The sequence below is a fragment of the Hyperolius riggenbachi genome, chromosome 3, assembly GCF_040937935.1.
Source record: "Hyperolius riggenbachi isolate aHypRig1 chromosome 3, aHypRig1.pri, whole genome shotgun sequence".
NCBI lineage: Eukaryota > Metazoa > Chordata > Amphibia > Anura > Hyperoliidae > Hyperolius > Hyperolius riggenbachi.
In genome coordinates, this window is record NC_090648.1 from 150,462,327 (window position 1) to 150,489,453 (window position 27,127).

At 46.2% G+C, this 27,127-nt stretch overlaps 2 protein-coding genes across 3 annotated transcripts in view; one reads left to right on the plus strand and one right to left on the minus strand.

Annotated features, from left to right (window-relative positions):
* The window catches only part of PGPEP1L (pyroglutamyl-peptidase I like), a 72,382-nt gene extending 64,677 nt beyond the window's left edge, over nucleotides 1-7,705 (minus strand). Inside the window, exon 1 of the mRNA XM_068272453.1 lies at nucleotides 7,591-7,705. The gene's annotated coding sequence lies outside the window, so the exon portion shown is untranslated. The remainder of the gene's footprint in view (nucleotides 1-7,590) is intronic.
* The window catches only part of LOC137561188 (protein FAM169B-like), a 69,347-nt gene that overhangs the window by 15,151 nt on the left and 27,069 nt on the right, over nucleotides 1-27,127 (plus strand). For both annotated transcript variants that reach the window (XM_068272451.1, XM_068272452.1), the window contains exons 2-3: nucleotides 11,135-11,268; nucleotides 25,901-26,000. In XM_068272451.1, coding sequence (XP_068128552.1) covers nucleotides 11,135-11,268; nucleotides 25,901-26,000 — 234 coding nt within the window. The remainder of the gene's footprint in view (nucleotides 1-11,134; nucleotides 11,269-25,900; nucleotides 26,001-27,127) is intronic.

A 27,127-nucleotide genomic window follows, 5' to 3' on the forward strand; every position in this document is an offset into this window, starting at 1 on the left:
GACAGTCCAGTACTGGCCGGTTCCAGGCGAGTACTTTCAGGGGTTCTGGGGTCGGGGATCACACTGACAGCCTCCTGCGTATCTGTTGCCGCATTGCCCGCGGGTTGCTCAACCTCGGTACGCACAGGATCTTCAGTCTCTGGTTCCCCTCGACTTGCGTTAGATGAGCCGGTGTCCTCCACAGTGGACACCTCCAGCGTCCGCAGATTCTGGCTATCCCATCGGTACAAGTCCGTTATCAGGTCCTGCTGTTTCTTGCCGCGGATGTCCATGCCTCTCGCCTCGCACAGACTCTGCAGGTCGGATAGGACCATGACCTTGTAATTCCCGGACATTTCCGTGCCAAATAAAAGAAAACTTAGGGGAGGGGTACTGGTTACACAGTCTCTCTGTATATATGAAAAATATATTGCACTCAGTCACTACCAACGAATTAGTTCGTTTCTCGATAGGGCTAATTCGATAGCCCTACCTGAGATACTATCAGCACACACAGATCCCAAACGCTGCCGACCACTGTCACAAGAGCCCCACTGGCCGTGAACACGCAAAACCGTCCGATCCGATTCTAGCACACAGATTGAGAGCTATGGACGCAATCTGCGTAGAATTGGCGGAGTTTGAGCGTCACGACGCAGTAGGGGGCCTGTGAGGTTACGAAAATACACTTTTACTCCAACCCAGGGGTAGATTTGCCACCATCTCTGTTTTCTATCAGCCCAGAGATAACTGCTAACTGGCTATAGACCTGTGAAACAAACAACCGGTTAAAACTGTGCAATTCCTATCTATCTATCAAAACAGTAGCGTCCCTTCGGAAGTTTAGGTCTCGTCTGTGTATACTGAATAGAAGGTTTTACTGAGAGGTAAAGACCTTTTAAAAAGCCTTTATTTGTTACAATATAAATAATTAATATATACAGACAATCGTGAACAATTAAACGATGAGAGACAGTGATAACACAGTACATAAAAGAAAAAGGGATAAAAAGAACGAATACTTATGATTCTGTGGAAAGTCCGTTCGGGAAAAGACAAAGTTCCTTTGTTGCAGTTAGTTCGCAATATGGCCGAACCACATGGCCGTTGCTCCGCCTGCAAGATGGCCACTGCTATTTCCCCAAGCAGTGGCAGTCTTTTCGGTATGATGGAAAGTGGGGGAATTGGCTGGGGGTCCTCATGCAATCAGTTTTGAGCACTGACATTTCTGGGCGGAGTCTCAAGCTCAGCCCAGGGGCGTGTCAGGCAGTGAGTTCTCAGGGGAGGAACTTCCAGCCATCCACAAAATATGTCCAATTTCATACCCCGCCGGGGTTTTGTCGCACATGCAAACCGATTTCATATTCAGATTGGGCTGAGAATACACGTTCATAGGACATCAAACTTGCAATATTTGGGGCGCACGGGGACCCCATTATTCATATCTCAGCCCCTGCTCGGGTTACCTGGCTATGTCTAGTATCACCATATTCTACAGAATTAGGGAAACAAAATTATGTAATTTTCATATTCCTCCCATGGATGGTATTTGCAAAATGTGACAAAGTTATCAACACCATGCATTCCATACTCAGTTTAGTCGGTGCCGTCAAGACTGGGAGGAATGTAGGTGTCAATAGACCTCATGCTGTGCTAGCTTCCCCTGTTGAATAGACTCTGTTGGTATTTCAGCTCTGCCCAATTAGCACATTAGTGTCACCAGAGCTTTTCCGGGAGCCTTAACAGGATTTCTTGCTAAACCAGGTTGCTTTAGCCATATGCTAACGCAGGCCCATTCAGCCCTCATGGCAAAAGGGGGGGGGGGGGGAAGGCAGGAAGGAAAAACTTCTATTTTAAAAATAAAGAATGTCAGTTTTCCGATCACGGTTGCGATCGGACACTCGGCCGCGAATCCTCGGACGACTGGGCGTCGCCCGGCGTCACACCACTTTGTTAGGCAGAGGCAGCTAACACCATGTTAGAGACTCGCCTTGCAGTGCTAGACAGTCAGCATAGTGCCTTAATCTCACCTTGCAGTGCTAAGTGACCTGCAAAGTGCCTCACTCCCACCTTGCAATGCTAGGTGACCAGCATAGTGCCCTACTCTCACCTTGCAGTGTTAGGTGACCAGCACAGTGCCCTAGTCTCGCCTTGCAGAGTTAGGTGACCAGCACAGTGCCCTAGTCTCACCTTGCAGCACTAGGTGACCAGCACTGTGCCCTACTCTCACCTTGCAGTGCTAGGTGACCAGCAGTGCCCTACTCTCACCTTGCAGTGCTAGGTGACCAGCACAGTACCCTACTTTCCCTTTGCAATGCTAGGTGACCAGCACTGTGCCCTACTCTCACCTTGCAGTTTTGGGGGACCAGCACAGTGCCCTACTCTAACCTTGCAGCACTAGGTGACCAGCACAGTGCCCTACTCTCACTTTGCAGTGCTAGGTGACCAGCACAGTGCCCTACTCTCACTTTGCAGTGCTAGGTGACCAGCACAGTGCCCTACTCTCACTTTGCAGTGCTAGGTGACCAGCACAGTGCCCTACTCTCACTTTGCAGTGCTAGGTGACCAGCACAGTGCCCTACTCTCACTTTGCAGTGCTAGGTGACCAGCACAGTGCCCTACTCTCACCTTGCAGTGCTAGGTGACTAGCACAGTGCCCTACTCTCACCTTGCAGTGCTAGGTGACCAGCACAGTGCCCTACTCTCACCTTGCAGCCCTAGGTGACCAGCACAGTGCCCTACTCTCACCTTGCAGTGCTAGGTGACCAGCGCAGTGCCTTACTCCCACCTTACAGTTTTGGGTGATCACCACAGTGCCCTACTCTCACTTTGCAGCACTAGGTGACCAGCACAGTGCCCTACTCTCACCTTGCAGTGCTAGGTGACCAGCACAGTGCCCTACTCTAACCTTGCAATGATAGGTCACCAGCACAGTGCCCTACACTCACCTTGCAGTGCTAGGTGACCAGCACAGTACCCTACTCTCACTTTGCAGCACTAGGTGACCAGCACAGTGCCCTACTCTCACCTTGCAGTGCTAGGTGACCAGCACAGTGCCCTACTCTCACCTTGCAGTGCTAGGTGACCAGCACAGTGCCCTACTCTCACCGTGCAGTGCTAGGTGACCAGCACAGTGCCCTACTCTCACCTTGCAGCCCTAGGTGACCAGCACAGTGCCCTACTCTCACTTTTCAGTGCTAGATGACCAGCACAGTGCCCTACTCTCACTTTGCAGTGCTAGGTGACCAGCACAGTGCCTTACTCTCACTTTTCAGTGCTAGATGACCAGCACAGTGCCCTACTCTCACTTTGCAGTGCTAGATGACCAGCACAGTGCCCTACTCTCACTTTGCAGTGCTAGATGACCAGCACAGTGCCCTACTCTCACTTTTCAGTGCTAGATGACCAGCACAGTGCCCTACTCTCACTTTGCAGTGCTAGGTGACCAGCACAGTGCCTTACTCCCACTTTGTTAGGCAGAGGCAGCTAACACCATGTTAGAGACTCGCCTTGCAGTGCTAGACAGTCAGCATAGTGCCTTAATCTCACCTTGCAGTGCTAGGTGACCTGCAAAGTGCCTCACTCCCACCTTGCAATGCTAGGTGACCAGCATAGTGCCCTACTCTCACCTTGCAGTGTTAGGTGACCAGCACAGTGCCCTAGTCTCGCCTTGCAGAGTTAGGTGACCAGCACAGTGCCCTAGTCTCACCTTGCAGCACTAGGTGACCAGCACAGGGCCCTAGTCTCACCTTGCAGCACTAGGTGACCAGCACTGTGCCCTACTCTCACCTTGCAGTGCTAGGTGACCAGCAGTGCCCTACTCTCACCTTGCAGTGCTAGTTGACCAGCACAGTGCCCGAGTCTCACCTTGCAGCACTAGGTGACCAGCACAGTGTCCTACTCTCACATTGCAATGCTAGGTGACCAGCACTGTGCCCTACTCTCACCTTGCAGTGCTAGGTGACCAGCGCAGTGCCTTACTCCCACCTTACAGTTTTGGGTGATCACCACAGTGCCCTACTCTCACTTTGCAGCACTAGGTGACCAGCACAGTGCCCTACTCTCACCTTGCAGTGCTAGGTGACCAGCACAGTGCCCTACTCTAACCTTGCAATGATAGGTCACCAGCACAGTGCCCTACACTCACCTTGCAGTGCTAGGTGACCAGCACAGTACCCTACTCTCACTTTGCAGCACTAGGTGACCAGCACAGTGCCCTACTCTCACCTTGCAGTGCTAGGTGACCAGCACAGTGCCCTACTCTCACCTTGCAGTGCTAGGTGACCAGCACAGTGCCCTACTCTCACCGTGCAGTGCTAGGTGACCAGCACAGTGCCCTACTCTCACCTTGCAGCCCTAGGTGACCAGCACAGTGCCCTACTCTCACTTTTCAGTGCTAGATGACCAGCACAGTGCCCTACTCTCACTTTGCAGTGCTAGGTGACCAGCACAGTGCCTTACTCTCACTTTTCAGTGCTAGATGACCAGCACAGTGCCCTACTCTCACTTTGCAGTGCTAGATGACCAGCACAGTGCCCTACTCTCACTTTTCAGTGCTAGATGACCAGCACAGTGCCCTACTCTCACTTTGCAGTGCTAGGTGACCAGCACAGTGCCCTACTCTCACCTTGCAGCCCTAGGTGACCAGCACAGTGCCCTACTCTCACTTTTCAGTGCTAGATGACCAGCACAGTGCCCTACTCTCACTTTGCAGTGCTAGGTGACCAGCACAGTGCCTTACTCCCACTTTGTTAGGCAGAGGCAGCTAACACCATGTTAGAGACTCGCCTTGCAGTGCTAGACAGTCAGCATAGTGCCTTAATCTCACCTTGCAGTGCTAGGTGACCTGCAAAGTGCCTCACTCCCACCTTGCAATGCTAGGTGACCAGCATAGTGCCCTACTCTCACCTTGCAGTGTTAGGTGACCAGCACAGTGCCCTAGTCTCGCCTTGCAGAGTTAGGTGACCAGCACAGTGCCCTAGTCTCACCTTGCAGCACTAGGTGACCAGCACTGTGCCCTACTCTCACCTTGCAGTGCTAGGTGACCAGCAGTGCCCTACTCTCACCTTGCAGTGCTAGGTGACCAGCGCAGTGCCTTACTCCCACCTTACAGTTTTGGGTGATCACCACAGTGCCCTACTCTCACTTTGCAGCACTAGGTGACCAGCACAGTGCCCTACTCTAACCTTGCAATGATAGGTGACCAGCACAGTGCCCTACACTCACTTTGCAGTGCTAGGTGACCAGCACAGTACCCTACTCTCACTTTGGAGCACTAGGTGACCAGCACAGTGCCCTACTCTCACCTTGCAGTGCTAGGTGACCAGCACAGTGCCCTACTCTCACCGTGCAGTGCTAGGTGACCAGCACAGTGCCCTACTCTCACCTTGCAGTGCTAGGTGACCAGCATAGTTCCCGAGTCTCACCTTGCAGTGCTAGGTGACCAGCACAGTGCCCTACTCTAACCTTGTAGTGCTAGGTGACCAGCACAGTACCGAGTCTCACCTTGCAGCATTAGGTGACCAGCACAGTGCCCTACTCTTACTGTGCAGTTTTAGGTGAACACCACAGTGCCCTACTCTCACCTTACAGTGTTAGGTGACCAGCATAGTGCCCTACTCTAACCTTGCAGCACTAGGTGACCAGCATAGTGCCCTACTCTAACCTTGCAATGATAGGTGACCAGCACAGTGCCCTAGCCTCACCTTGCAGTGCTAGGTGACCAGCATAGTGCCCTACTCTAACCTTGCAATGATAGGTGACCAGCACAGTGCCCTAGCCTCACCTTGCAGTGCTAGGTGACCAGCACAGTGCCCTACTTTCACTTTGCAGCACTAGGTGACCAGCACAGTGCCCTACTCTCACCTTACAGTGCTAGGTGACCAGCACAGTGCCCTACTCTCACCTTGCAGTGCTAGGTGACCAGCACAGTGCCCTAGCCTCACCTTGCAATGATAGGTGACCAGCACAGTGCCCTATCCTCACCTTGCAGTGTTAGGTGACCAGCACAGTGCCCTACTCTAACCTTGCAATGATAGGTGACCAGCACAGTGCCCTACTCTCACTTTGCAGTGCTAGGTGACCAGCACAGTGCCCTACTCTCACTTTGCAGCACTAGGTGACCAGCACAGTGCCCTACTCTCACCTTGCAGTGCTAGGTGACCAGCACAGTGCCCTACACTCGCCTTGCAGTGCTAGGCAGCCAGTACAGTGCCTTACTCACTTAGCTATGCTAGGTGACCAGCACAGTGACTAAACGTTTGTACGCATGTTAGTAGTGGATGATTGGTGTCAGGACACCTTCTGGGGAAAAGACACAGGAAACAAAAAACACGGGAGCCCAAAAGTGTAATATGTTTAGTCAAAATTGTCAATGTAGAAGATAAGAACCTACTCACAAGAGTGGGTTGCAAGGGGGCAACCGACCATAGGAAGCAGGTGGAGACAATTAACCCGACTCCACTCGGGGAGGTCACTAAGGATCTGGATGCGGTCGCTCTCCTTGGAAAAAAGAAGGGAGGCAGATGTCCACCATGGTGTAAACCACATATGTTCTGCCTCCACCCCTCACACGGGTATCGTATGGGGGTTAGGGTTGCACTAAATGGTTTAAAGAGGCGCCCTGGTGGTATATAAAAGCGTTTAAAAGCAGGAGGCTCCCTTAGCTTGCTATTTCAATTGGCCTGGCACTGCTATTGGCCTGAGGAAGCGGGCTCAGACCCGTGAAACGCGTTGCCTGTGCTACCAATAAAATCTTTTGTCCCTACAAAGATTTGTCGTCCTTGAGGTAAGCAACCTCAAACCTTTCTCGGTTTTAAACTGCTTTTAAACGCTTTTATATACCACCAGGGCGCCTCTTTAAACCATTTAGTACGCATGTTAGGATAAAGCCACCTGATATTGACGCCCTCTGCCGATAATACAGCATGTGTACAGAATAGGGATGATCAATGAGATGCAAATTGTTCTGAAATTATGCAAATATTTAGGCAAATGTATGCAGTTTGAAAATGGACCAATCAATTTAAACACAGGTTTAAATTGATTGGTCCATTTTCAAGCTGCATATATTTGCATAATAATTTGCATAATTTTGCATCAACTCAGACTAATTTGCATATCTGTAATCATCCCTAGTACAGAAGTCCCCAACCGGCCAGCGATTCACCAGTCAGATCAACTTGGCTGAGCAATGACCAATGGCTTTGTTCTCGCTGTTTGTCCCACCCACAATGTGATGTCACATCTGCGTTGCTCCACCGGTCTCCTCCCCCATAGCAACCTTGTAAATATTAGATTGAAAGATTAGCGATGTCCTTCTCGATAAATCTTAACACTATGCAGCCAATAATCGCCCTTCGCTCTTCCACCTGCCCGCTCATCGAAGATTTGCCAATGTGCCCGATCACCTATCAATCAATCCATAAAGTGCTGGAAGTTGCTTGGTCCGGCATATTTGAGGGAATAGCTCATTGGCTAACTGTTTCATATTTTTACAGTGGCTCTTGAAATGTGGGTAGAGGCATGTGCTGTGTGTTATCCCCAGTCATGTGACCTCTAAGCAATGCAGCATTCCTTTTCACTAGCGACAGTGTGAATGAGATAACTTACTGTTAGGAAATGGCCTCTGCTTCTCGTGTTTTGGGACACTTCAACACTTTAATCTCACATCAGGCTGGCTGCTTTTTCTCTGCTGCCTGTGTATGAGTAGATACCCTACAGCAGGATCTGCTGGAAGGCATAAGAGGAAACTGACACTCAGTTGTAGCCCTGTAATCACCAAGGGAACACTCTGGAAGATGGACAGAAGGGGGTTGTTTACCAGCTCTCCTCTGTATAAGATGGATGCCAGTCATGCTCAGAGTCCCCTGAATCACAAGACACTTGTTTCTAATTTTATCCTTTAGGCAGCTATAATGTGTCCTGGCTACTATTACTGTAACATTTTCTCAACGTATTACCTTCATATTGCCAGAAGTCATAACAAAACTGCATTACAAAGCAAAGCTGCATTACATAGTAATCTACAGGGCAGTTTCTAGACTAAAATGCACCCAGGGCGAGGGTGTAAAGTTGCGCCCCCCCTGCGGAGCCAGGTATGGGTGTCTGCAGTATAGGTTAGCCAGGTCTAGTTGCACTCAGTATAGGTAGCCAGCTATAGGTCCCCCCCAGTATAGGTAGCCAGGCATAGGTGCCCCAGTATAGTTTCCCCCAGTATAGGTTAGCCAGGTAGGTGCCTCCAGTATAGGTAGCCGGTATTGTTGCCCACAGTATAGGTTAGATAGGCAGGTGCCCCTAGTATAAGTTAGATAGGTATGACAAGATATATATATATATATATATATATATATATATATATATATATATACACTGTACAGCGCTGCATAATATGTCGGCGCTATATAAATACTAAATAATAATAATAATAATAATAGGTAGGTGCCCTCAGTACAGGTTAGCTAGGTGAGTGCCTCTAATAGGGAGCCAGAATTGTTGCCCCAGCATAGGTTAGTTAGGTATGTCTCTCCAGTATAAGTAGCCAGTATAGTTGCCACCAGTATAGGCTAGCTAGGTAGGTAGGTGCCCCCAATACAGGTTAGATAAGTAGGTGCCCCCAGTATAGGTTAGATAGGTTGCTGCCCCCAGTATAGGTTAGATTAGGTAGGTGCCCCCCAGTATAGGTTAGATTAGGTAGGTGCCCCCCAGTATAGGTTAGATTAGGTAGCTGACCCCCAGTATAGGTTAGATTAGGTAGCTGACCCCCAGTATAGGTTAGATTAGGTAGCTGACCCCCAGTATAGGTTAGATTAGGTAGCTGCCCCCAGTATAGGTTAGATTAGGTAGCTGACCCCCAGTATAGGTTAGATTAGGTAGCTGCCCCCAGTAAAGGTTAGATTAGGTATCTGCCCCCCAGTATAGGTTAGATAGGTAGCTTCCCCCCAGTATAAGTTAGATTAGGTAGCTGCACCCCAGTATAGGTTAGATTAGGTAGGTGCCACTGCCCCCCAGTATAGGTTAGATTAGGTAGGTGCCCCCAAGTATAGGTTAGATAGGTAGCTGCCCCCCAGTATAGGTTAGATTAGCTAGGTGCCCCCCAGTATAGGTTAGATTAGGTAGCTCAGCTGACCGCCAGTATAGGTTAGATTAGGTAGCTGACCCCCAGTATAGGTTAGATAGGTAGCTGCCCCCAGTAAAGGTTAGGTTAGGTAGCTGCCCCCCAGTATAGGTTAGATTAGGTAGGTGCCCCCAGTAAAGGTTAGATTAGGTAGCTGCCCCCCAGTATAGGTTAGATAGGTAGCTTCCCCCCAGTATAGGTTAGATTAGGTAGCTGCACCCCAGTATAGGTTAGATTAGGTAGGTGCCACTGCCCCCCAGTATAGGTTAGATTAGGTAGGTGCCCCCAAGTATAGGTTAGATAGGTAGCTGCCCCCCAGTATAGGTTAGATTAGCTAGGTGCCCCCCAGTATAGGTTAGATTAGGTAGCTCTGCTGACCGCCAGTATAGGTTAGATTAGGTAGCTGACCCCCAGTATAGGTTAGATAGGTAGCTGCCCCCAGTAAAGGTTAGATTAGGTAGCTGCCCCCCAGTTTAGGTTAGATAGGTAGCTGCCCCTAGTAAAGGTTAGATTAGGTATCTGCCCCCCAGTTCAGGTTAGATAGGTAGCTGCAAGTAAAGGTTAGATTAGGTAGCTGCCCTCAGTGTAGATTAGATAGGTAGCTGCCCCCAGTATAGGTTAGATTAGGTAGCTGCCCCTCCCCCCCAGTATAGATTAGATAAGTAGCTGCTCCAGTAGGTAGGTAGGTAGGTAGGTAGGTAACCCCCCCCTTCCATAGTGGAGGGGGGAGCCAGCCGTGGGGAGGGCAGCCCGACCTCTCCCTCCCTTCCTCTCCTGTTTAGCCGGAAGCAGCGTGTTTATCAGCGTCAATACAGAGAGGAGTCCAGCGGCTAGTGAGCGGCAAGTGGAACGCAGGGAGGTAAGTTGTGACTAGCGCTTCCTGATACAATTACTCTGCATCAGAGTGGGGAGCACGGAGGGCGGCCCTGGAGAGGTAGGGAGGGAGAGGTCGGGTTGCCCTCCCCGCGGCTGGCTCCCCCTCCATTACAGCGCCCCCCCTTGCCAATAGCGCTCAGGGCGCCCGCACGGGTCGCACAGCCCTAGAAACGGCCGTGGTAATCTATCAATGTATTTGGTAGGGAGGAGGAGGTGCATGCTGTCCACCGTATAGCACTATGCCTGTTCTGTGACCCTAGAAGTATGAAGCTGAATGGCTATGTAGCTGCGAATGGCCCTGATGCATAAAGTAGCGGTAACATTGCTGTGCGCAGGTAGCTTGCTGCTTTTTTACCAGTACAATGGGGACAGTGTGCATTACCCTATCAGCATGGTGCACGTTATTATAGCAACATGCTCGTAACCCCCGGTAATGCATGTTGCGCTAATCAGGTACTGCTCTCTGCACCCCCTGCTGTTAATGCATGGCAATTTTTACCACTGCTTCGTGCATCAGGCCAATAAGTGTTAAGTAGAAAGGAGTTTATTCAAATAGGAAGAAAATGTAATATTACTAAATGTAGTATAAGTTGAGTGTTGGAGGTAGTTTTTTTGTTTGTCCCGAGACGAATTTGGCAAACCCCTAAATATACAACTGAAACAAATACTGTGTATAGCCGCACATAGACCGACCTGCAGATAAGCCAACCCCAAACTTTTACCGTTAAAAAAAAGGTCAAAAGTGTGTCCTGCCAATAAGCCCATCACCACTAAGCCCCAACGTAGAGCGTCCAATGGACGTGAGTATGTGCTGTAGAGTTTACATTTGAAGCATGGCTGTACCTATGGTTACTAAGGAGCTCTGGGCCCCACTGCTAGTTTGACATTGGGGCTCCCCCAAGCACTCTATATATAACTTTTTACCACCTGCCATAAACTTGTTAAACTCGCAATCTTCTCTAAAAGGATTAACACTGTGTACAAATTGTTTAAACTTTGAAATACCTGGCATGCTTGTATCATTCCTCTTTATTACCTTTGTTACTATCACTATGTTCCCAATATGCACCATTGGGCTGTCATGAAAAGTAATTTCGTTGTGTTACACCATAAAAATAAAGTGCTTGAATCCTGAATCTTAACTATAAGACTGTCATTTTTCAGAGCTTTGCTTCCCAGTGGACTGGCAGCGATCATCAGATTTGCAGAGTCTTCTAGAAAGCTCGGCACAGCACTATCTACGGATTACCCAGCAGCACGGTTACTCTGAGTTTTTCTGCTGTCCGGACGGGGAGAAGGTAGAAAGGACGAGTGTACATGTCTGATCTTGCTGTTTGTTTTGCAAACATCACTGTACAGTCATTCAATAGGAAATAACACCTTTATGTATCCACAAATAAAACAAGTCAGCTGTATTACCAAGTAACGTTATGGCGCCCCAGAACCACTTTTGGTAAAAACATTGTAAAATATAAATTGCCTATGTATAATCACTGTCCCTTGTTTAAGAATGCCTAACTCACAATGTATAAACAAATTAGGATTCCTGGCCACACTCCCGTTTCACTATGAGGTGCAAATAACGATCAGTCCACCAGAGCACCAGGCAGGACACTAGTATATCAAACCACATAGATCAGAACACTCCATTAAATGTAATTTGTTTTGCTCATTTATTGCTAAAGGTATCCAAACAATATAAAACCTGGTGACAAATACCAGACACTGGTGATATATAGGCATTAGAAACTTCCAAAAACCATCAACAAGCCTGCTGGTAACATTGTCCATTAAAGGAATACTGTAGGGGGGTTGGGGGAAAATGAGTTGAAGTTACCCGGGGCTTCTAATGGTCCCCCACAGACATCCTGTGCCCGTGCAGCCACTCCCCAATGCTCCGGCCCCGCCTCCGGTTCACTTCTGGAATTTCAGACTTTAAAGTCTGAAAACCACTGCGCCTGCGTTGCCGTGTCCTCGCTCCCGCTGATGGCACCAGGAGCGTACTGCGCAGGCCCAGTATGGTCTGTGTCTGCGACATGCGATCCTGGTGACATCAGGGGAAGTGAGGACACGGCAACGCAGGCGCAGTAGTTTTCAGCCTTTAAAGTCTGAAATTCCAGAAGTGAACCAGAGGCGGGGCTGGAGCATCGGTGAGTGGCTGCACGGGCACAGGATGCCTGCGGGGGACCATTAGAAGCCCCGGGTAACTTCAACTCATTTTCCCCCGGCCCCGACCCCCCCATACAGTATCCCTTTAAGCTGTAGGAAGGTCAGAGTCCATAGTCCACAGCAGTGTCCATTAGATCATGGCGACAGACACTGGCCTAGAGCTGTTTCAGGTGTACTGCCCGTCCTCAAGCTGATAAATGTGCACTCATTATAAAGCCCAACACAATCTGCCTAAATACCCATAGTGAACCAATCACAGTAATCCATAAAATTCAAATCCACCAATAAAATTCCTCAAAGAGGGCCTGATGGAAGATTGCAAACATCTAGGGAATCGCCTGACAGAGCAGGAAAATGATTATGATCCAGGTGGTTGGAAAACAATACACCCACATGGCAAACCCATGATGAGATCCACCAATAGTGAAGGACAAAAGTTGTAAACATATAAATTGGTTGTTATGACTACCTCACCACCGCATGCCTACTATCAGACAAAAAGTCCTAATCTGGTCTGTAAAAAGCACCATGGTATGGATGTAAACACCCATAAAAAGCGCTATGCCAGCAAATAAACAAGGCTACAGAATGAACACTGCAAGGCCCATATCGTGCTTAAGAGGCGCCGATCACATGACCAAGATCACCTGAGCGCGCATAAAGGTAGGCGTATATACGCAAAAAATTTGACGTGACCATGTGAAAAATGCCACATGATCATGTAAAAGAAAACATGTACTTTATTTTAATGCATCCCATCAGCAGGCAAAAACAGTGTTAATCTTTTGTTTTTTACCTGTGTAAGTCAGACTTTCTTCATAATACATCCATAACTTTTATTTATACTAAATTGTTTTTATGTATATACAGCTGTTTCAGGATATCCCCAGGCTCCAGCTGCGTGAAGTATGGCTATATATGATTTTGTGTATACTGTAGTAAGGCTAAGTGTTCTACACAAAATCACAGTGGCCTTAGGTCACCCTAACTTGACTGTTGACCGCTATTCCTTTAAGCTTTACCACAAACAGGTTTGTACAAACCCATACCGCGCACTGATCAGGGGCAAATACCTCAAAACACCTGTATATAAGTGGTATTATTAATTCAGTGTACAGTAAATAAGGACTTTGTTTTGCCTACTTTATTGAAGTCCTGCATTATTGGTGTTGCATCATGCCAAATTACCTTTTGTTTCAAGAGGTAATACTGTCCTTCATAATAAATAAGTCTGCATATTCTCATATATTTTCACATGCTGGCCCAGTGGCTCAAAAGCATCTCAGTCTCCCCAGTGCACCTCATTGATGCCAATATATAGCCAATGATTTGTCTGCTGTGCTGCAAATCCCTCTGCAGTCTCTCCTCCTGGTGATGGCCCTCTGACTGGATCTGATGCAGGCTGAATAAAACCTCTTGCCAGAATTTCAGCTACTGCAACAACAGATTAAAAATCCAATATTTTTCTGTGTGTGAAGCATACAGGAATGTTTGGAAACCTTTAACTAAGAACTGTAGTGAAAATAATATAATCATAGCTCTCAACTGTCCCTCTTTTGGAGGGACAGTCCCTCTTTGGGAGCCCTGGCCTTGTTTCCTCCTCCTCTGTCCCTCTTTCAGCACTTTGTCCCTCTTTCTATGTAAATATATATATATATATATATATATATATATATATATATATATATATATATATATTTCTTTACTAAAAAATATGTTTGACTCTAAACTTTATTCCCTTCCTTTAAATTGATATATTACTTTTAATTTTAAAATGTTAATATGAAGGAAAATGACCCAGGATAGAAAGGACCAGTGTGGTTTTAATGATAAAACATATTTTTTTACGAAATCTTTATGGTATGCGTGACTAGGGGTGTGATGGGGGCATGATCAGGGGTGTGGCAGGGGAGTGGCTTAAGTGTCCCTCTTTCTCATCTCAAAAAGTTGGGAGGGATGATATAATGAATAAAATGGATTATTGTTTACAACACGCACTTATAATTTATTTAGTCAGTGTTTGCACATTGTAAAATCTTTTCATCTCTCTGATTGACATTATAAAATGTATCACTGGTGGTGACATCTTTAGTTCTGCCAGGTGAGCATGTTTGTTACTGAGAGTTCTGTGCACAGAGGGAGATATTGCTTGCTTGGCAGTTGGAAAAAGCCATTATTTTCCACATTGCAATGAAGTTCACATACAGGAAACTGTTAGGACCTATATGGCATTACACTGTGGGAGGGGTTTGACCACAATATCAGCCACACAGACCCCTCTCTGATGATCTATTCGAGGAAAGGTAGATTTCTTGTAGGGAAAGGGTTATTTGCTACTGATTGGGATAAAGTTTAATACTTGGATGCGATATGTTCCACCGTACTGTTTGCAGTTTACTTTGTTGAAAGCAATAAAGATCTTTTGTGAGAAAAAAAAAAAAGTTCAATACTTGGTTACAGTTCCTCTTTACTTGTTTGATTCGGATCAGTGAATAATGGCGCACAGGGCCTATGCATAAAAATGGTGCCGCATTATAAAGATATGCTTATTGCTATTTATCGTTAGTACTGCATAATAGTGGCGCACAGGGAAAAAAGAAGAAAAACGGCACACAGTAACGTTATTTATCAATAGCGCCGTTCATATGCCAAACAGTAGACGTTATTGTGCACAGTAACGTTATTTATCAATAGCTAACCTACATAAGCCAAACTGCAGAAGGTATTTAACTGCAAAGTAGTGAATGGATTTAATGTAGCACTGCCAAGGTTAGCGTTAGGCACCACCCGGGCAGATTTAGGGTTAGGCACCACCAGGGAGGTCTTAGGGTTAGGCACCACCAGGGAGGTCTTAGGGTTAGGCACCACCAGGGGGTGCTCAGGGTTAGGCACCTCCAGGGGGGTGGTTAGGGTTAGGCACCACCAGGGAGGTGATTATGGTTAGGCACCACCAGGGGGGTGCTTAGGGTTAGGCACCACCAGGGGGGTGCTTAGGGTTAGGCACCACCAGGGGGGTGCTTAGGGTTAGGCACCACCAGGGGGGTGCTTAGGGTTAGGCACCTCCAGGGGGGTGCTTAGGGTTAGGCACCTCCAGGGGGTGCTTAGGGTTAGGCACCACCAGCGGGGTGGTTAGGGTTAGGCACCACCAGGGGGGTGCTTAGGGTTAGGCACCTCCAGGGGGGTGCTTAGGGTTAGGCACCTCCACGGGGGTGGTTAGGGTTAGGCCCCACCAGGGGGGTGGTTAGGGTTAGGCACCACCAGGGGGGTGCTTAGGGTTAGGCCCCACCAGGGGGGTGCTTAGGGTTAGGCACCTCCAGGGGGGTGCTTAGGATTAGGCACCTCCAGGGGGGTGGTTAGGGTTAGGCACCACCAGGGGGGTGGTTAGGGTTAGGCACCACCAGGGGGGTGCTTAGGGTTAGGCACCACCAGGGGGGTGCTTAGGGTTAGGCACCTCCAGGGGGGTGGTTAGGGTTAGGCACCTCCAGGGGGGTGGTTAGGGTTAGGCACCACCAGGGGGGTGCTTGGGGTTAGGCACCACCAGGGGGGTGGTTAGAATTAGGCACCACCAGGGGGAGTTTAGGGGTTAGGGATAGGTACAGAGAGGGTTCTGTGTGTTAACGCTAAATAACGATAAGGCTTTAACGTTAAATAGCGATAAGCAGCAAAAGGATTAGCGGCAACACCGTGCGCCATTATTCGCAGGCGCTATTTTGGATGGATCCGTTTCATTGTGCAGATAGGGTGCAGTGCTTCTATTTGTTAGTGTCATGCTTCACAAAAAATCAGTAATTAACAAAAACCTGGTCCGCGTGTAAAATGTGAGACTGTGTGGAAAAGTCATGCATGAAGAGAATGTTGCCCCTCATGCATGAAGGGGCAGTGTTATATGGACATCACTGTGAGCTGATTTATGGTAGTTTCATTTTTGTGACATGAACAGCAGGATAGATTTTGTTTGCTTTGCTCATCACTTATTTTTTTCACGTTCTGCAAAAGTAAATATTCTAACATATCCTACTATTGGGCAATGGAGAATGCCAATGTAGCGGAGTTCTTAGTGTGTTCAGGTGCTCTGCTTGTAATACAGGAACATATTTTATGGTCTCTCTTACAGTGTGGAGTTGCTGTGTTTACTCAGCCTGCATTTTTGTGACTACATGTTTTATGCCATTACTCCGTTGCTGATCTCTGTACCTAATTTCCAGTTGTGCAACCTTAAATGAATGTGTTTGCCAGTAAAAAGGCCCACCCAAAGTGTACAGCGTTCTGCCGCCTATAAGCTGAGAGACCCTGTTTGAACCTTGGCTGGATTTTTTTAATGCCTGTTTTGGAGTCCCCCCACGTCCCTCACATATTTTCAGTTTCTTAACTATATTCACCTCCTTCTGCTGTGAGGCTCTTCCTGAGTAGGAATTGGTATGAAGCTGTTTAGCATGCTTCCAGCAGCCAGGGGCTTACCAAAAACAACACTTTCTCTGATCGCCCTCTGCTGACTTTTATTGGTAGTGGTAGTAGGGCAGGAATTTCTTACGCTGGACCAATATACATCTTTGTGTGTTACATCTTTGGGTGTAAATTCAAAATAACTGCCTGTTTTCCTACCATCTGTATAACTATGTAACTTGTAGACTGTTGCCCTGAGCAATGTGTATTAAAAGAGTTCAAAATTTAAGGAGGAACTGTAACGAAACATAGTAGAAGGCAGTCAATTATCCTTGATACCCACTTTTGCGTTAAATAACCTGGTTTTAGCATCAGAAACACTTCCTATAGCTATATGTTGATGTATATTGGTGAGTAGCCCCACCTTCTAACTGATACTTAACCTAGGCGTTTTATGATGTGGAGCACACCCCCCCCCCCCCCCGAGAATTCTGGGAGACCGGATATCTTTCCTATTGGCTTTAGAATTCTCAGTAAATAAACATTCGGAAGAGGTCCCCTGCCAGCCCAGAACTAAAGATGTCGCCATGTGATATATTTTCAGAAAGTAAATCTGGTGGAGGAAATATTTTACAATGGGCACACTTATTAAACTATTTTCAAATTAATATTGAAAAAAAAAAACAATTTTACTCATGCTATTCTAACTACAGTTCTTAATTATTCAGTTCTATGTTGCCCGCTATGTCCTGCATTCGTACGGACTGGACTGTGGGCTCGAACGTACAGGTCAAAGATTGCAAACATTTTCACCGGATCGGGTTACATTTATCTAATCCATTTTTGTTTGTTGCATTATATTGTGAAAACGCCCTGCTGCATGCATTTTATGGACAGCACGGTATAATTAGGCATTATAAAAGTTAGTGTTATGTTGGGGGAGAGTGTTTTGCCTGTCAACTTCAATAAAACTCAGATGTCAAAAGTTCCCTTGGGGAACTTCCTGTTTCACACAATTTGAAATGCCTGTCATAACCCAGGGGTAGAGATTGGGGGCACAAACTCACCCAATTATTATTTTCCGATGACATATTACTGTTTTTAAACTATCCTCAGACTCAGCTGTCTCCCATTTTACAAGTTATATCAGAGGTGGGCTTGGAGTCAGGGTTTAAAATTAACAAAGCCAAAAGTGAGCTCCTATTTCTGTCTTGTAAAGCAGATGTACCGGATTCTACCCTTCCAGCAAAATTAGTTATTCAACACATCATCTACCTGGACATTAAAATAGGCAAAAAATCCCTCCTCTCTTTATGATATTAACTACCCTCCCCTGATTAAATCCATAGCTGACCAGCTTGTCAGGTGGAGCAACCTTCCCTTGGGATTGATGGGTCATGCCGCCTTCTATACCCAATCACGTAAGGTTAGGATTAAAGAGAATCTGTACTCTAAAATTCTTACAATAAAAAGCATACCATCCCTATTCATTATGTTCTCCTGGGCCTATCTGTGCTGTTTCTGCCACTCCCTGCTGCAATCCTGGCTTGTAATTGCCATTTGTAGGCAGTGTTTACAAACAAAAGGCATAGCAAGTGATAGGCTGAGAGTAGCTCATTGTGTGAGTCATACAGAGTGTGCAGGGGGCCTGGAGAGGGTGTGTATAGCTTCTATCCAATCACAAGCAGCACAGCACATTCCAGCCTGACTGCCTGAGCTGACAGACCCGACAGAGGAAATAAGATTAGATCAGATAACAGAGATAACACAGCCACTGTGCAACTAGGAAAGGCTGCAGTTAGACAGAGCACATTCGAACAGGTATAGGAACTTATAGGATAGAAGAAATAAGGATGAAAATTTTGTTACAGAGTCTCTTTAAGCTTTAACGTTTACAATTACCTAAAGGTCTGGGTGGCCTAAATATGCCTGATGTTAGATGATATAATATAGCCTGCCTTTTTCAACATGTTCGAGATTGGCTGCCATCTACTAACTACTACTTTAATTACTTATTGGAGAGAGAGGTTGCTGCGCCTGGGGCTCTGGCAGGACTTATCCATTGTAATTGGGCAGCTATGCCTACTCAGCTACAGTTTCATAGTTTGATCAAATACACTGTTGTAGCCTGGAGAGAGATGCACAAATGATTTCATCTTCCCAGGCATATAGGGCCTTAAACGGGCACCCCGGGTTTAGACCAGCTAGCTTGTATGAAACTTTGGGAGGAAAAGGGGGTAGAAAGGTTGGGGAATCTCTTAGATCTTAATAACCAATGATGGTACAATGATGGTACACTCCACGTGAGCTTAATTCACGCCGTATAAGACGCTCCAGAATACAAGACTTCTCGCTCGTGTCAGCTTGTACCGATGACACGTCATCAGTACAAGCTGACACGAGCGAGAAGTAGCGTGGAGACCGATGTCTGCATTCACCGCTGGCGCTTGGAAGGTAAGCTGCCGCCATACATTCCAACACAGGGGAGGCCAGGAAAGACGATGGGGAGGGAGAGGAGGCTAGCAGGGGGTAGCGCGGAGGTCTGACGTCGCCGCGGGAGCATTGATTAGGTAAGTTGCAGCTATCTATGCACTGCAGCACGGGGGACCAGGAGAGGCAAGGGGCAAGGGGGAAGCGGACAAAATGGCAGGGAATCCCCAACATGGTGGCGGGTCAGCGGTTTGTATCGGCGGGCGTTCGGAAGTTGGGGATTCCCTGCCTTTGCCGTTTAAGACGTAGGGACTTTTTCTCCCCATTTTTTGGGGAGAAAAAGTGCGTCTTATACGGCGACAAATACGGTAAGTATAACATACCAGTTAAACAAGATCTGCCACTAGTCCAGATTTGTTCTTATGTCAAACGTCACTTACGTGACATACGATCGATTGCTAATGGAATTTGACACTTTTTTGTCAAACCAGGTACAGAGAGAAAATCCCTGTCCATGATCCAATCAGAATTCCTCTACCTCAAGTCACAGGCTCTCTTGCAACAAAACATGAAGCTGTGGTCTAAGTACTTTCCATCCCACAGTTAGAGGAAAAATGATAGAAGGTAACAATGTAATCCGTAAGTGTAATGGATAGCGGAGATACCGCCACAGAGGCAGGCGGCATGGTGGCTATCTCCGCGTATCAGCCGGCAGCCTCTGCCGCGCAGTTACATGCTGCTGCTCTGCCTGGTCCTTCTATTGCACATAGATTGAGGGCTACGCGCGCGCGCACCAGGCGACAGGACCTTTATGCGAATGGAAGGGGAGTCAGCTGATCTGCCAAGTCAGCTGACTCCAACAGTACTTTGGATTGGCTGAGTGATGGGGGCGGCGCTGCAGGGCATCTCTGTATATAGTACTAGTCTGTCAGTTGCCCCGTGTTTTCTGTTGCGAATGCTAACGTGTTAGCGCTCAGACCCTAGTCAGATCCCAAAGTGTGCTAGAACCAGCTGGAGCTGGGGATCCACACTTAGCTAGATTCTGTTGATAGCTTAAAGTACTAATTGCATTGTATTATCTGTTATGACCTTCTGCTTCCTTTGACTATTCTCCTGCTTGTCGACTCTGTACCTCTGCCCATCTGATTCCTGTTGCCGACTCTGCCTGAACGTGACATTGAATCAGCCTTCTGTCTTTGTACTTTATCTGTCCGTACGTTGCCTACTCTGCTTGTCTGACCTTCCTGTCCTCACCGGTGGGCCTAGCCACTGGTGAGGGATCTGTAGTAGCTTTCACCTACTCCTCAGGTGAAGCTCAGCTGCAGCACTATCTGTAACACCTGCTCCTTAGGTGTCCACTAGCTGCAGTATAGTCTTAATCACCTGCTCCTCAGGTGATCAGCCTTTGCAGCACAGTCAGTGGTCCCGCAGGTGCCCACTGGCTGCAATATAGTCTTAATCGCCTGCTTCTCAGGTGATCATCCTTGCAGCACTGTCTGTAACACCTGCTCCTCAGGTGTCCATTGGCTGCAGTACAGTCTGAATCACCTGCTCCTCAGGTGATCATTGGCTGCAGTACTGTCTGAGTCACCCGCTCCTCGGAAGATCTCCTCTTACTCATTACTGTTGCACCAAACACTATCTCACATTGGTTGTCCTGTGTCTGGCTATACTAGCATTATTGGTGATTCTGCAGATCACCACATAATCAGGTATAGCATCTGTATTATTGGTGATACTGCAGATTATTATTATTATTTAGTATTTATATAGCACCGACATATTACGCAGCGCTGTACAGTGTATTATATATATCTTGTCACTAACTGTCCCTCAAAGGAGCTCACAATCTAATCCCTACCATTGCCATGTCTATATTACGTAGTGTAAGTACTGTAGTCTAGGGCCAATTTTTTAGGGGGAGCCAATTAACTTATCCGTATGTTTTTGGAATGTGGGAGGAAACTGGAGTGCCCGGAGGAAACCCACGCAGACACGGAGAGAACATACAAACTCTTTGCAGATAGTGCCCTGGCTGGGAGTCGAACCAGGGACCCAGCGCTGCAAGGCAAGAGAGCTAACCACTACGCCACCGTGCTGCCAGATAACCAATAATCAGAAAATCTGTTTTGCTGACACCAATCGTTACAGTAGGCTTATAGTAAATGAGATGTGGCGAGGCTCCCATCTTATCTTATCACGCCAAATATGTTTTTAATATCAAGCACAAAATCGGGCCTGAAGGTTACTCAAATGTATGTCCAAAATGTGGTTTTCGGGCATGTTCACACTACAAGAGCTTTTCCAATCGCTCTGTGATTTTAAAAGCTCCTGCTAATGTTATCCTATGTGAGTGTTCACACTGGAGCGATGTGATTTTGTAAAATTCCCCCATAGCATTGCATTAGCAAGAGCTTTTCAAAATCACCAGTGCTTAAAGGGAACCAGAGACGAAGCACCCTCATGTATTTTACCATATATATCAATGGGAACATGACAGTAAACACCTACCCTGCTCTCTGTTTCATTCTTCTCTGCTAAATCTGCCTGTTAACAGCCCTGATAAGAATCCCCGACTGAGCATTCAGTCTAGCTTTCCTGGAATTATAATAGCTGAGTCAGTCTTCTGTGATGTCTTTTTAAGCCCAAGTCTGCCCCCTTGTGGCTCTGCTTTGCTGCTATTTATCCTCGAAGCAGAAAAGCAGAGCCACAAGGGGCAGTCTTGGGCTTGAAAAGACATCACAGAAGACTGACTCAGTTATAATCATTCTGGTGAAATCCAGACTGAATGCTCAGTCAGGGATTCTTATCAGGGCTGATAACAGGCAGATTTAGCAGAGAAGAATGAAACAGAGAGCAGGGTAGGTGTTCCCATTGATATATATGGTAAAATACATGGGGGTGCTTTGTCTCTGGTTCTCTTTAAAAAGCTCTTGTAGTGTGAACAAGCCCTTCAAGATGCTAATATGGTACATTGTCTTTGGTCATGTCCTCTGATTAGTAAGTTTTGGGATAATGTTATTTTATTTGTCAATGTTCTCTGCAAAAGATCTGCGGTTAAGAGTCCTTTATTGTACCTATTCAGCTAAGAAGAAACTCCTGCTAATACTACTACTGTCATTGCCAAACTCACAGATCTCGCTCATTTAATAATAATCGCTGCACGTAAAGTAATCTATAATCTATGGATTTACCCTATAACCCCAAGTTTATGAGATCTCAAGGAGGAACTGTCTCATTTGATGCCAATGGACAGACTAGATGCCTTCTTACATAAAGAATCAAAGATCAAATCCTTCTTCAAAAGTTAGACGTTTTGTAGAAAGCACATTATCAGGAGCTGCCTTAACTTCATTTATGACTTGATTTATGACCTTTCGTCTTACCTCATGCTATGCAATACAGGTGCGCTGGGAAAACTAGAAGTCCCTACCAAACGAGATCAGTATATTGAGCTATCTCTAACCCCTCCTTATTGAGCCTCTTTATCTAAATTGATTTGCTTTGATACACTTCTGATTCTAATTGGGTACTAACAGATGGTACTTGAAGAGAGAAACAACTGGGGGCAAAGGTGGAAGAGGAAGAGGGGTGATTGAATTGGGGTTTGGGGATATTTCGGGGAAGGGCTTTTGTAATTCTTGTTGGTTACTTGTTATCATTTACATCCAAATGCAGTTGTATACTCTAGCTGTATAATTTGCTAAACTCTACGGAATTCCATGTTTTGTAATCATTTGGAATCAATCCTAATAACAAAATAAAATAACATTTTGTTTGAAATGCCTGTCATGAGGAGGAAAGAGGCTGCATTTCTGCAGTGTACCAGGCAGCATTTATTAACTATGTCCACCAGGCAAAATATGAATGTGAGGGACCTAAGAGATTGGCTGTGGGAGTTCCCAAATTTGTATGACAAGGCCCCCCACAAATATAAAAACATCCCCAGCTGGACTCAAAACACTTATAGAAATCATCAGCTACTGCTTTTGTCAACCTCTATAATTCTCGGGAAAAAGCTGCACCTAAAACAAGATGCTTTTGTCAAAACTGTAATTTCCAGTAAGGCTAGATTGTCTTTTGCCTGCTTACATCTTGTCCCAGAGAAAGCAGTGACCAGCGGTTAGAGATGTAGCTATTCGGGAGCACAAGACATTAGGGATGGTTTAAAGAGACTCCGTAACAAAAATTGCATCCTGTTTTTTATCATCCTACAAGTTCCAAGAGCTATTCTAATGTGTTCTGGCTTACTGCAGCACGTTCTACTATCACCATCTCTGTAATAAATCAACTTATCTCTCTCTTGTCAGACTTGCCAGCCTGTGTCTGGAAGGCTGCCAAGTTCTTCAGTGTTGTGGTTCTGTGATGCATCTCCCCCCTCCTGGCCCCTCTATGCACACTGCCTGTGTATAATGATCTCTTGAGATACAAAAGGAAGGATGTATACAGCCTGCTTGTGTATGAATGTATTTTCTATGTGTGAACATACTGTACATCAACCTACTTCCTGTTTTGGTGGCCATTTTGTTTGTTTATAAACAAACTTTTTAAAACTGTTTTTAACCACTTTTAATGCGGCGAGGAGCGGTGAAATTGTGACAGAGGGTAATAGGAGATGTCTCCTAACACACTGGTATGTTTACTTTTGTGCGATTTTAACAATACAGATTCTCTTTAAGGCCAGTATTTCCAGACTGGATGTTCCATCTGCTGTGCTTCACTCCATATGTCCACACAACCCTCTTCCTCCAGGCAACCCTACTGTTATCCACGTCCTGTCTTCCCTCAATCTTTGGGCCGCAGCTCCACCTCCTTCAACCAGCTGTTCAGTCACTAAGGACACAAGTGTATCTGCTAAGAACACTGAGGAATGTGTTTTATCTGCAAATAAAAATTGTAAAAAAGCTAAATTAATATTTTCCATCATTCTTTGCAGTGTATACAGCTCTACTGAGGGATTCTTTATTTCTTTTTTTTGTTACCATAACGGTCACGAACTAGTATATGTCCAGTGCAACGCTAAATACGCTTTTCTTGATAGTGTGTGCTTGCTACGTTATTGTGATAAATGTATTTCAGAGTCATTATTTGAAAGATCAGTTTTTGGAATACAACCTCTCTTCTTCAGCCTCCAGTGTTATTCCATGATAAGTAAAAATATATCCTCAACTTCCTCCACTATGTCACCACATAGTTTTAGATTGCCCAGCATGCTCATGGTGAACAAGAACTCCTAGGAGTGTGTAATGGACTGAAAGAGACCAAAAGCCTCCTTACTAAAATTATATGCAAAACACTTCTGTTTTGCACCACAGAATAAAGCATTGTTCTCCCCAGAAATTTATCTTCGCTAGATGGGGTGAAGCTGTAACTGAGTGGTCGAAAAGTAGGTGTGGCAAATATTGGGCGGTTCCACATACAGCTTGTTTAGTGTGTTTCAGTGCCTCACTTGTCTAATAAACATTTTCCTGGGCTTCCTATACTTTTTCTCAGCTTCATAGTGCTCTCCAAAGTATTTCCCACGCTCCCACTGTCCCATATTGTAATGTAGTCCAAGCACACACAAATCTTTAAGAGAAAGTCATGAAAGAAAGAAGGAAGCTTCCATTGTTGATGCTCCTTGGTAAATCCCATGGTTGCAGATATAATGCTGATTTTTTGACTTCATTCCCTTCTGACAGACTTAATTAGGATAAATATGAAGATCAGGAAGGTCAGAACTAGGGATTTCATACAAATTCTGCCGGATTTGTATGAAATTCCGTGGAATTCCGGATTCCGCCGTAAAAATTAAAATAATTGCAAAAGTAACCTTGTTTATCCTATTTGGTAGCCCATAGACACTATTAACTGTTCCCTTAGTCCTTTTCTTATTCCCTTCCTCCTTCCTCCCTTCCTTCTTCCTCCCGGAGGGAGGAGGGTCTCGTCTTCCAGGGTATTGTAGTATTTCAAAAGCCAGCTTACATACCTTGGCTGGGAATTGAACCCAGGTCTGAGTGCGTGGTAGGTAGCTCACTTCACCACTATACCACCACCAACACTACATGCTGAAGCCAGCCTAGCATGTACCATTATGATATATCCAAGATAAAAATTAGCTTGCTTAAGGATTTGTAGCATGTCAAAAGCCAACTCTCATTGGCTGGGAATAGAACCCAGGCCTACTGCTCTGTAGGCTGCTATCCTAACCATTATACCACCAACACAACACACTACAATGCTACATGCTGAAGCCAGCCTGTAAATAACATGTTAAGAAAGACTAATAGACACATTCAAAGCGAGCAGAGGCAATATAACAAACAGTATAGCAAAACATACATCTAAAGGGATATCAGGATGACTTTAACTATTGTAATGCTGTCTCTGCACAGGCAGATGACTAGCATTATAGCCATACCGCACTTTTTAGGTAGTGAGCAATGGTGTCTTCCATATGTCGCTAATAACATGTGTGCATACATTAAAGGCTTCACTTTGACAGTACTTTTTTCGTGCCCTTGGCTCTTGAGTAGGGCCGGAGCTACCATAGGAAAAAATGGGCAATTGCCCCAGAGCCTGTAGGGGCCCCCGAGGTGTCCCTCCCCCATCTTAATTGTTGCTCCCCAGGGACTCTGCAGAGTCTGTTAAGTTGGGAGGATGATTGAGGGGAGGGTCAGCAGCCAGCTCTGGGACCCAGGAGGGAAATTTGGCTGCAACAAAGGGCCCCTAATGAACGCTTTTTGGTCGGGGTGTCTGTTGGGGGGGCCCCCAGGCTAATTTTGCCCTATTGCCCAATTGTTACTTTAACCGTCCCTGCTCTTGAGTATTTTTGCTACACATAAATTAACAAAAGTATCCAGAAATACTGTAATAACACATCCTGAATTTACAAGTTGAAAGAATGATTTCAGTAATTTACGTCATAGCCTGGGATGATGCTAAAATATGCTTTGTCATTTTTTTCAGGTAAATGTAGATGGGAACAGTGTTCTGCACATGCCCTTATACCGAGATGAGGAGTCACAGAAAATGCTGCTCTTGGTTCACCCTCAGAGAAGAGATGAAGGTAGCATTCATATCATGTGCATTTGCGTGCACAGCCTTGATATCCCTGATATGATGTACAGTTAGACTACATTATTATTATTATTTGTATAGCACTGACATCTTCCACAGACCTTTAGGCCTTTTGCTCACTTGCACACTGCGTTGGCCCCTGTTACTCTTACACGCCACTTACCCTGCTGCAAGCCATGTAAGTCTATGGAGAGCTACTCAGTTCACGTGATGTAGTGCGCGGAAGTATCCAAATCGTTGCAATGCTAACGCAAATTTTGCAGCACATTACCGCATGATCTGTGTGCCTACCGCACAGATCATGCAACAATGCAAGTCAATGGGCGACGCAGCAAGTGTGCATGGCGGGAAGTGTGGAGCAACAGAAATCCCAATTACATAATTCCTGCTCGGCAGGGAGTATGTCCCTAGCCTCGGGTGGACCTATGCATTTGACCTTGTCGCCACACAGTGTAGCAGGGTCTTATGAAGCTCGCACCGCATCCCAAACCTCAGGTATGCAACTGGCCTGACAGAGTATATAGTCTTATCACTATCTGTCCCTCAGAGGTACTCACAATCTTATCCCATATGTCCATAATAGTCTAGGGACAGCGTTCGGAGGAAGGCAATCAACTTATCTCTATGTCTTTGGGATGTGGAGAAAACTGGAGTGCCCAGAGTAAACCCACGCAGTTAGGGGAGAACATACAAACTGCAGATAGAGCCCTGGCTGGGACTTGAAGCAGGGATGACTGCATGCTGTATGACAGCTTTTCATAGATAATACCTTAACATATACGATGTAATATGTATGTATGTGTATACAAACACACACCAGTATGTCTGGGTAGTGCCAAGCTAGCAACTGCCGTGGTGAGGTAAGGTAGGCTTAAACTGCACAGTATTTTTAATAAATTAGACATTAGATTTGATATAAATCTAATATAAACATTTACTAAAACTTTGCCATTTATGAGCAATTTGACAATTGAAATATTGATTGCTTGTTCTTTCCTGATTGGTGCCAGCAGGAGCACAGAGGGGGAACCCATGGGTGGCCGCAGTACATGATTGAGGTTCTCATTGCTTTGTGCACCATCAGGTATTACACAGCAAGCAGCTCCAGTCAGGAAA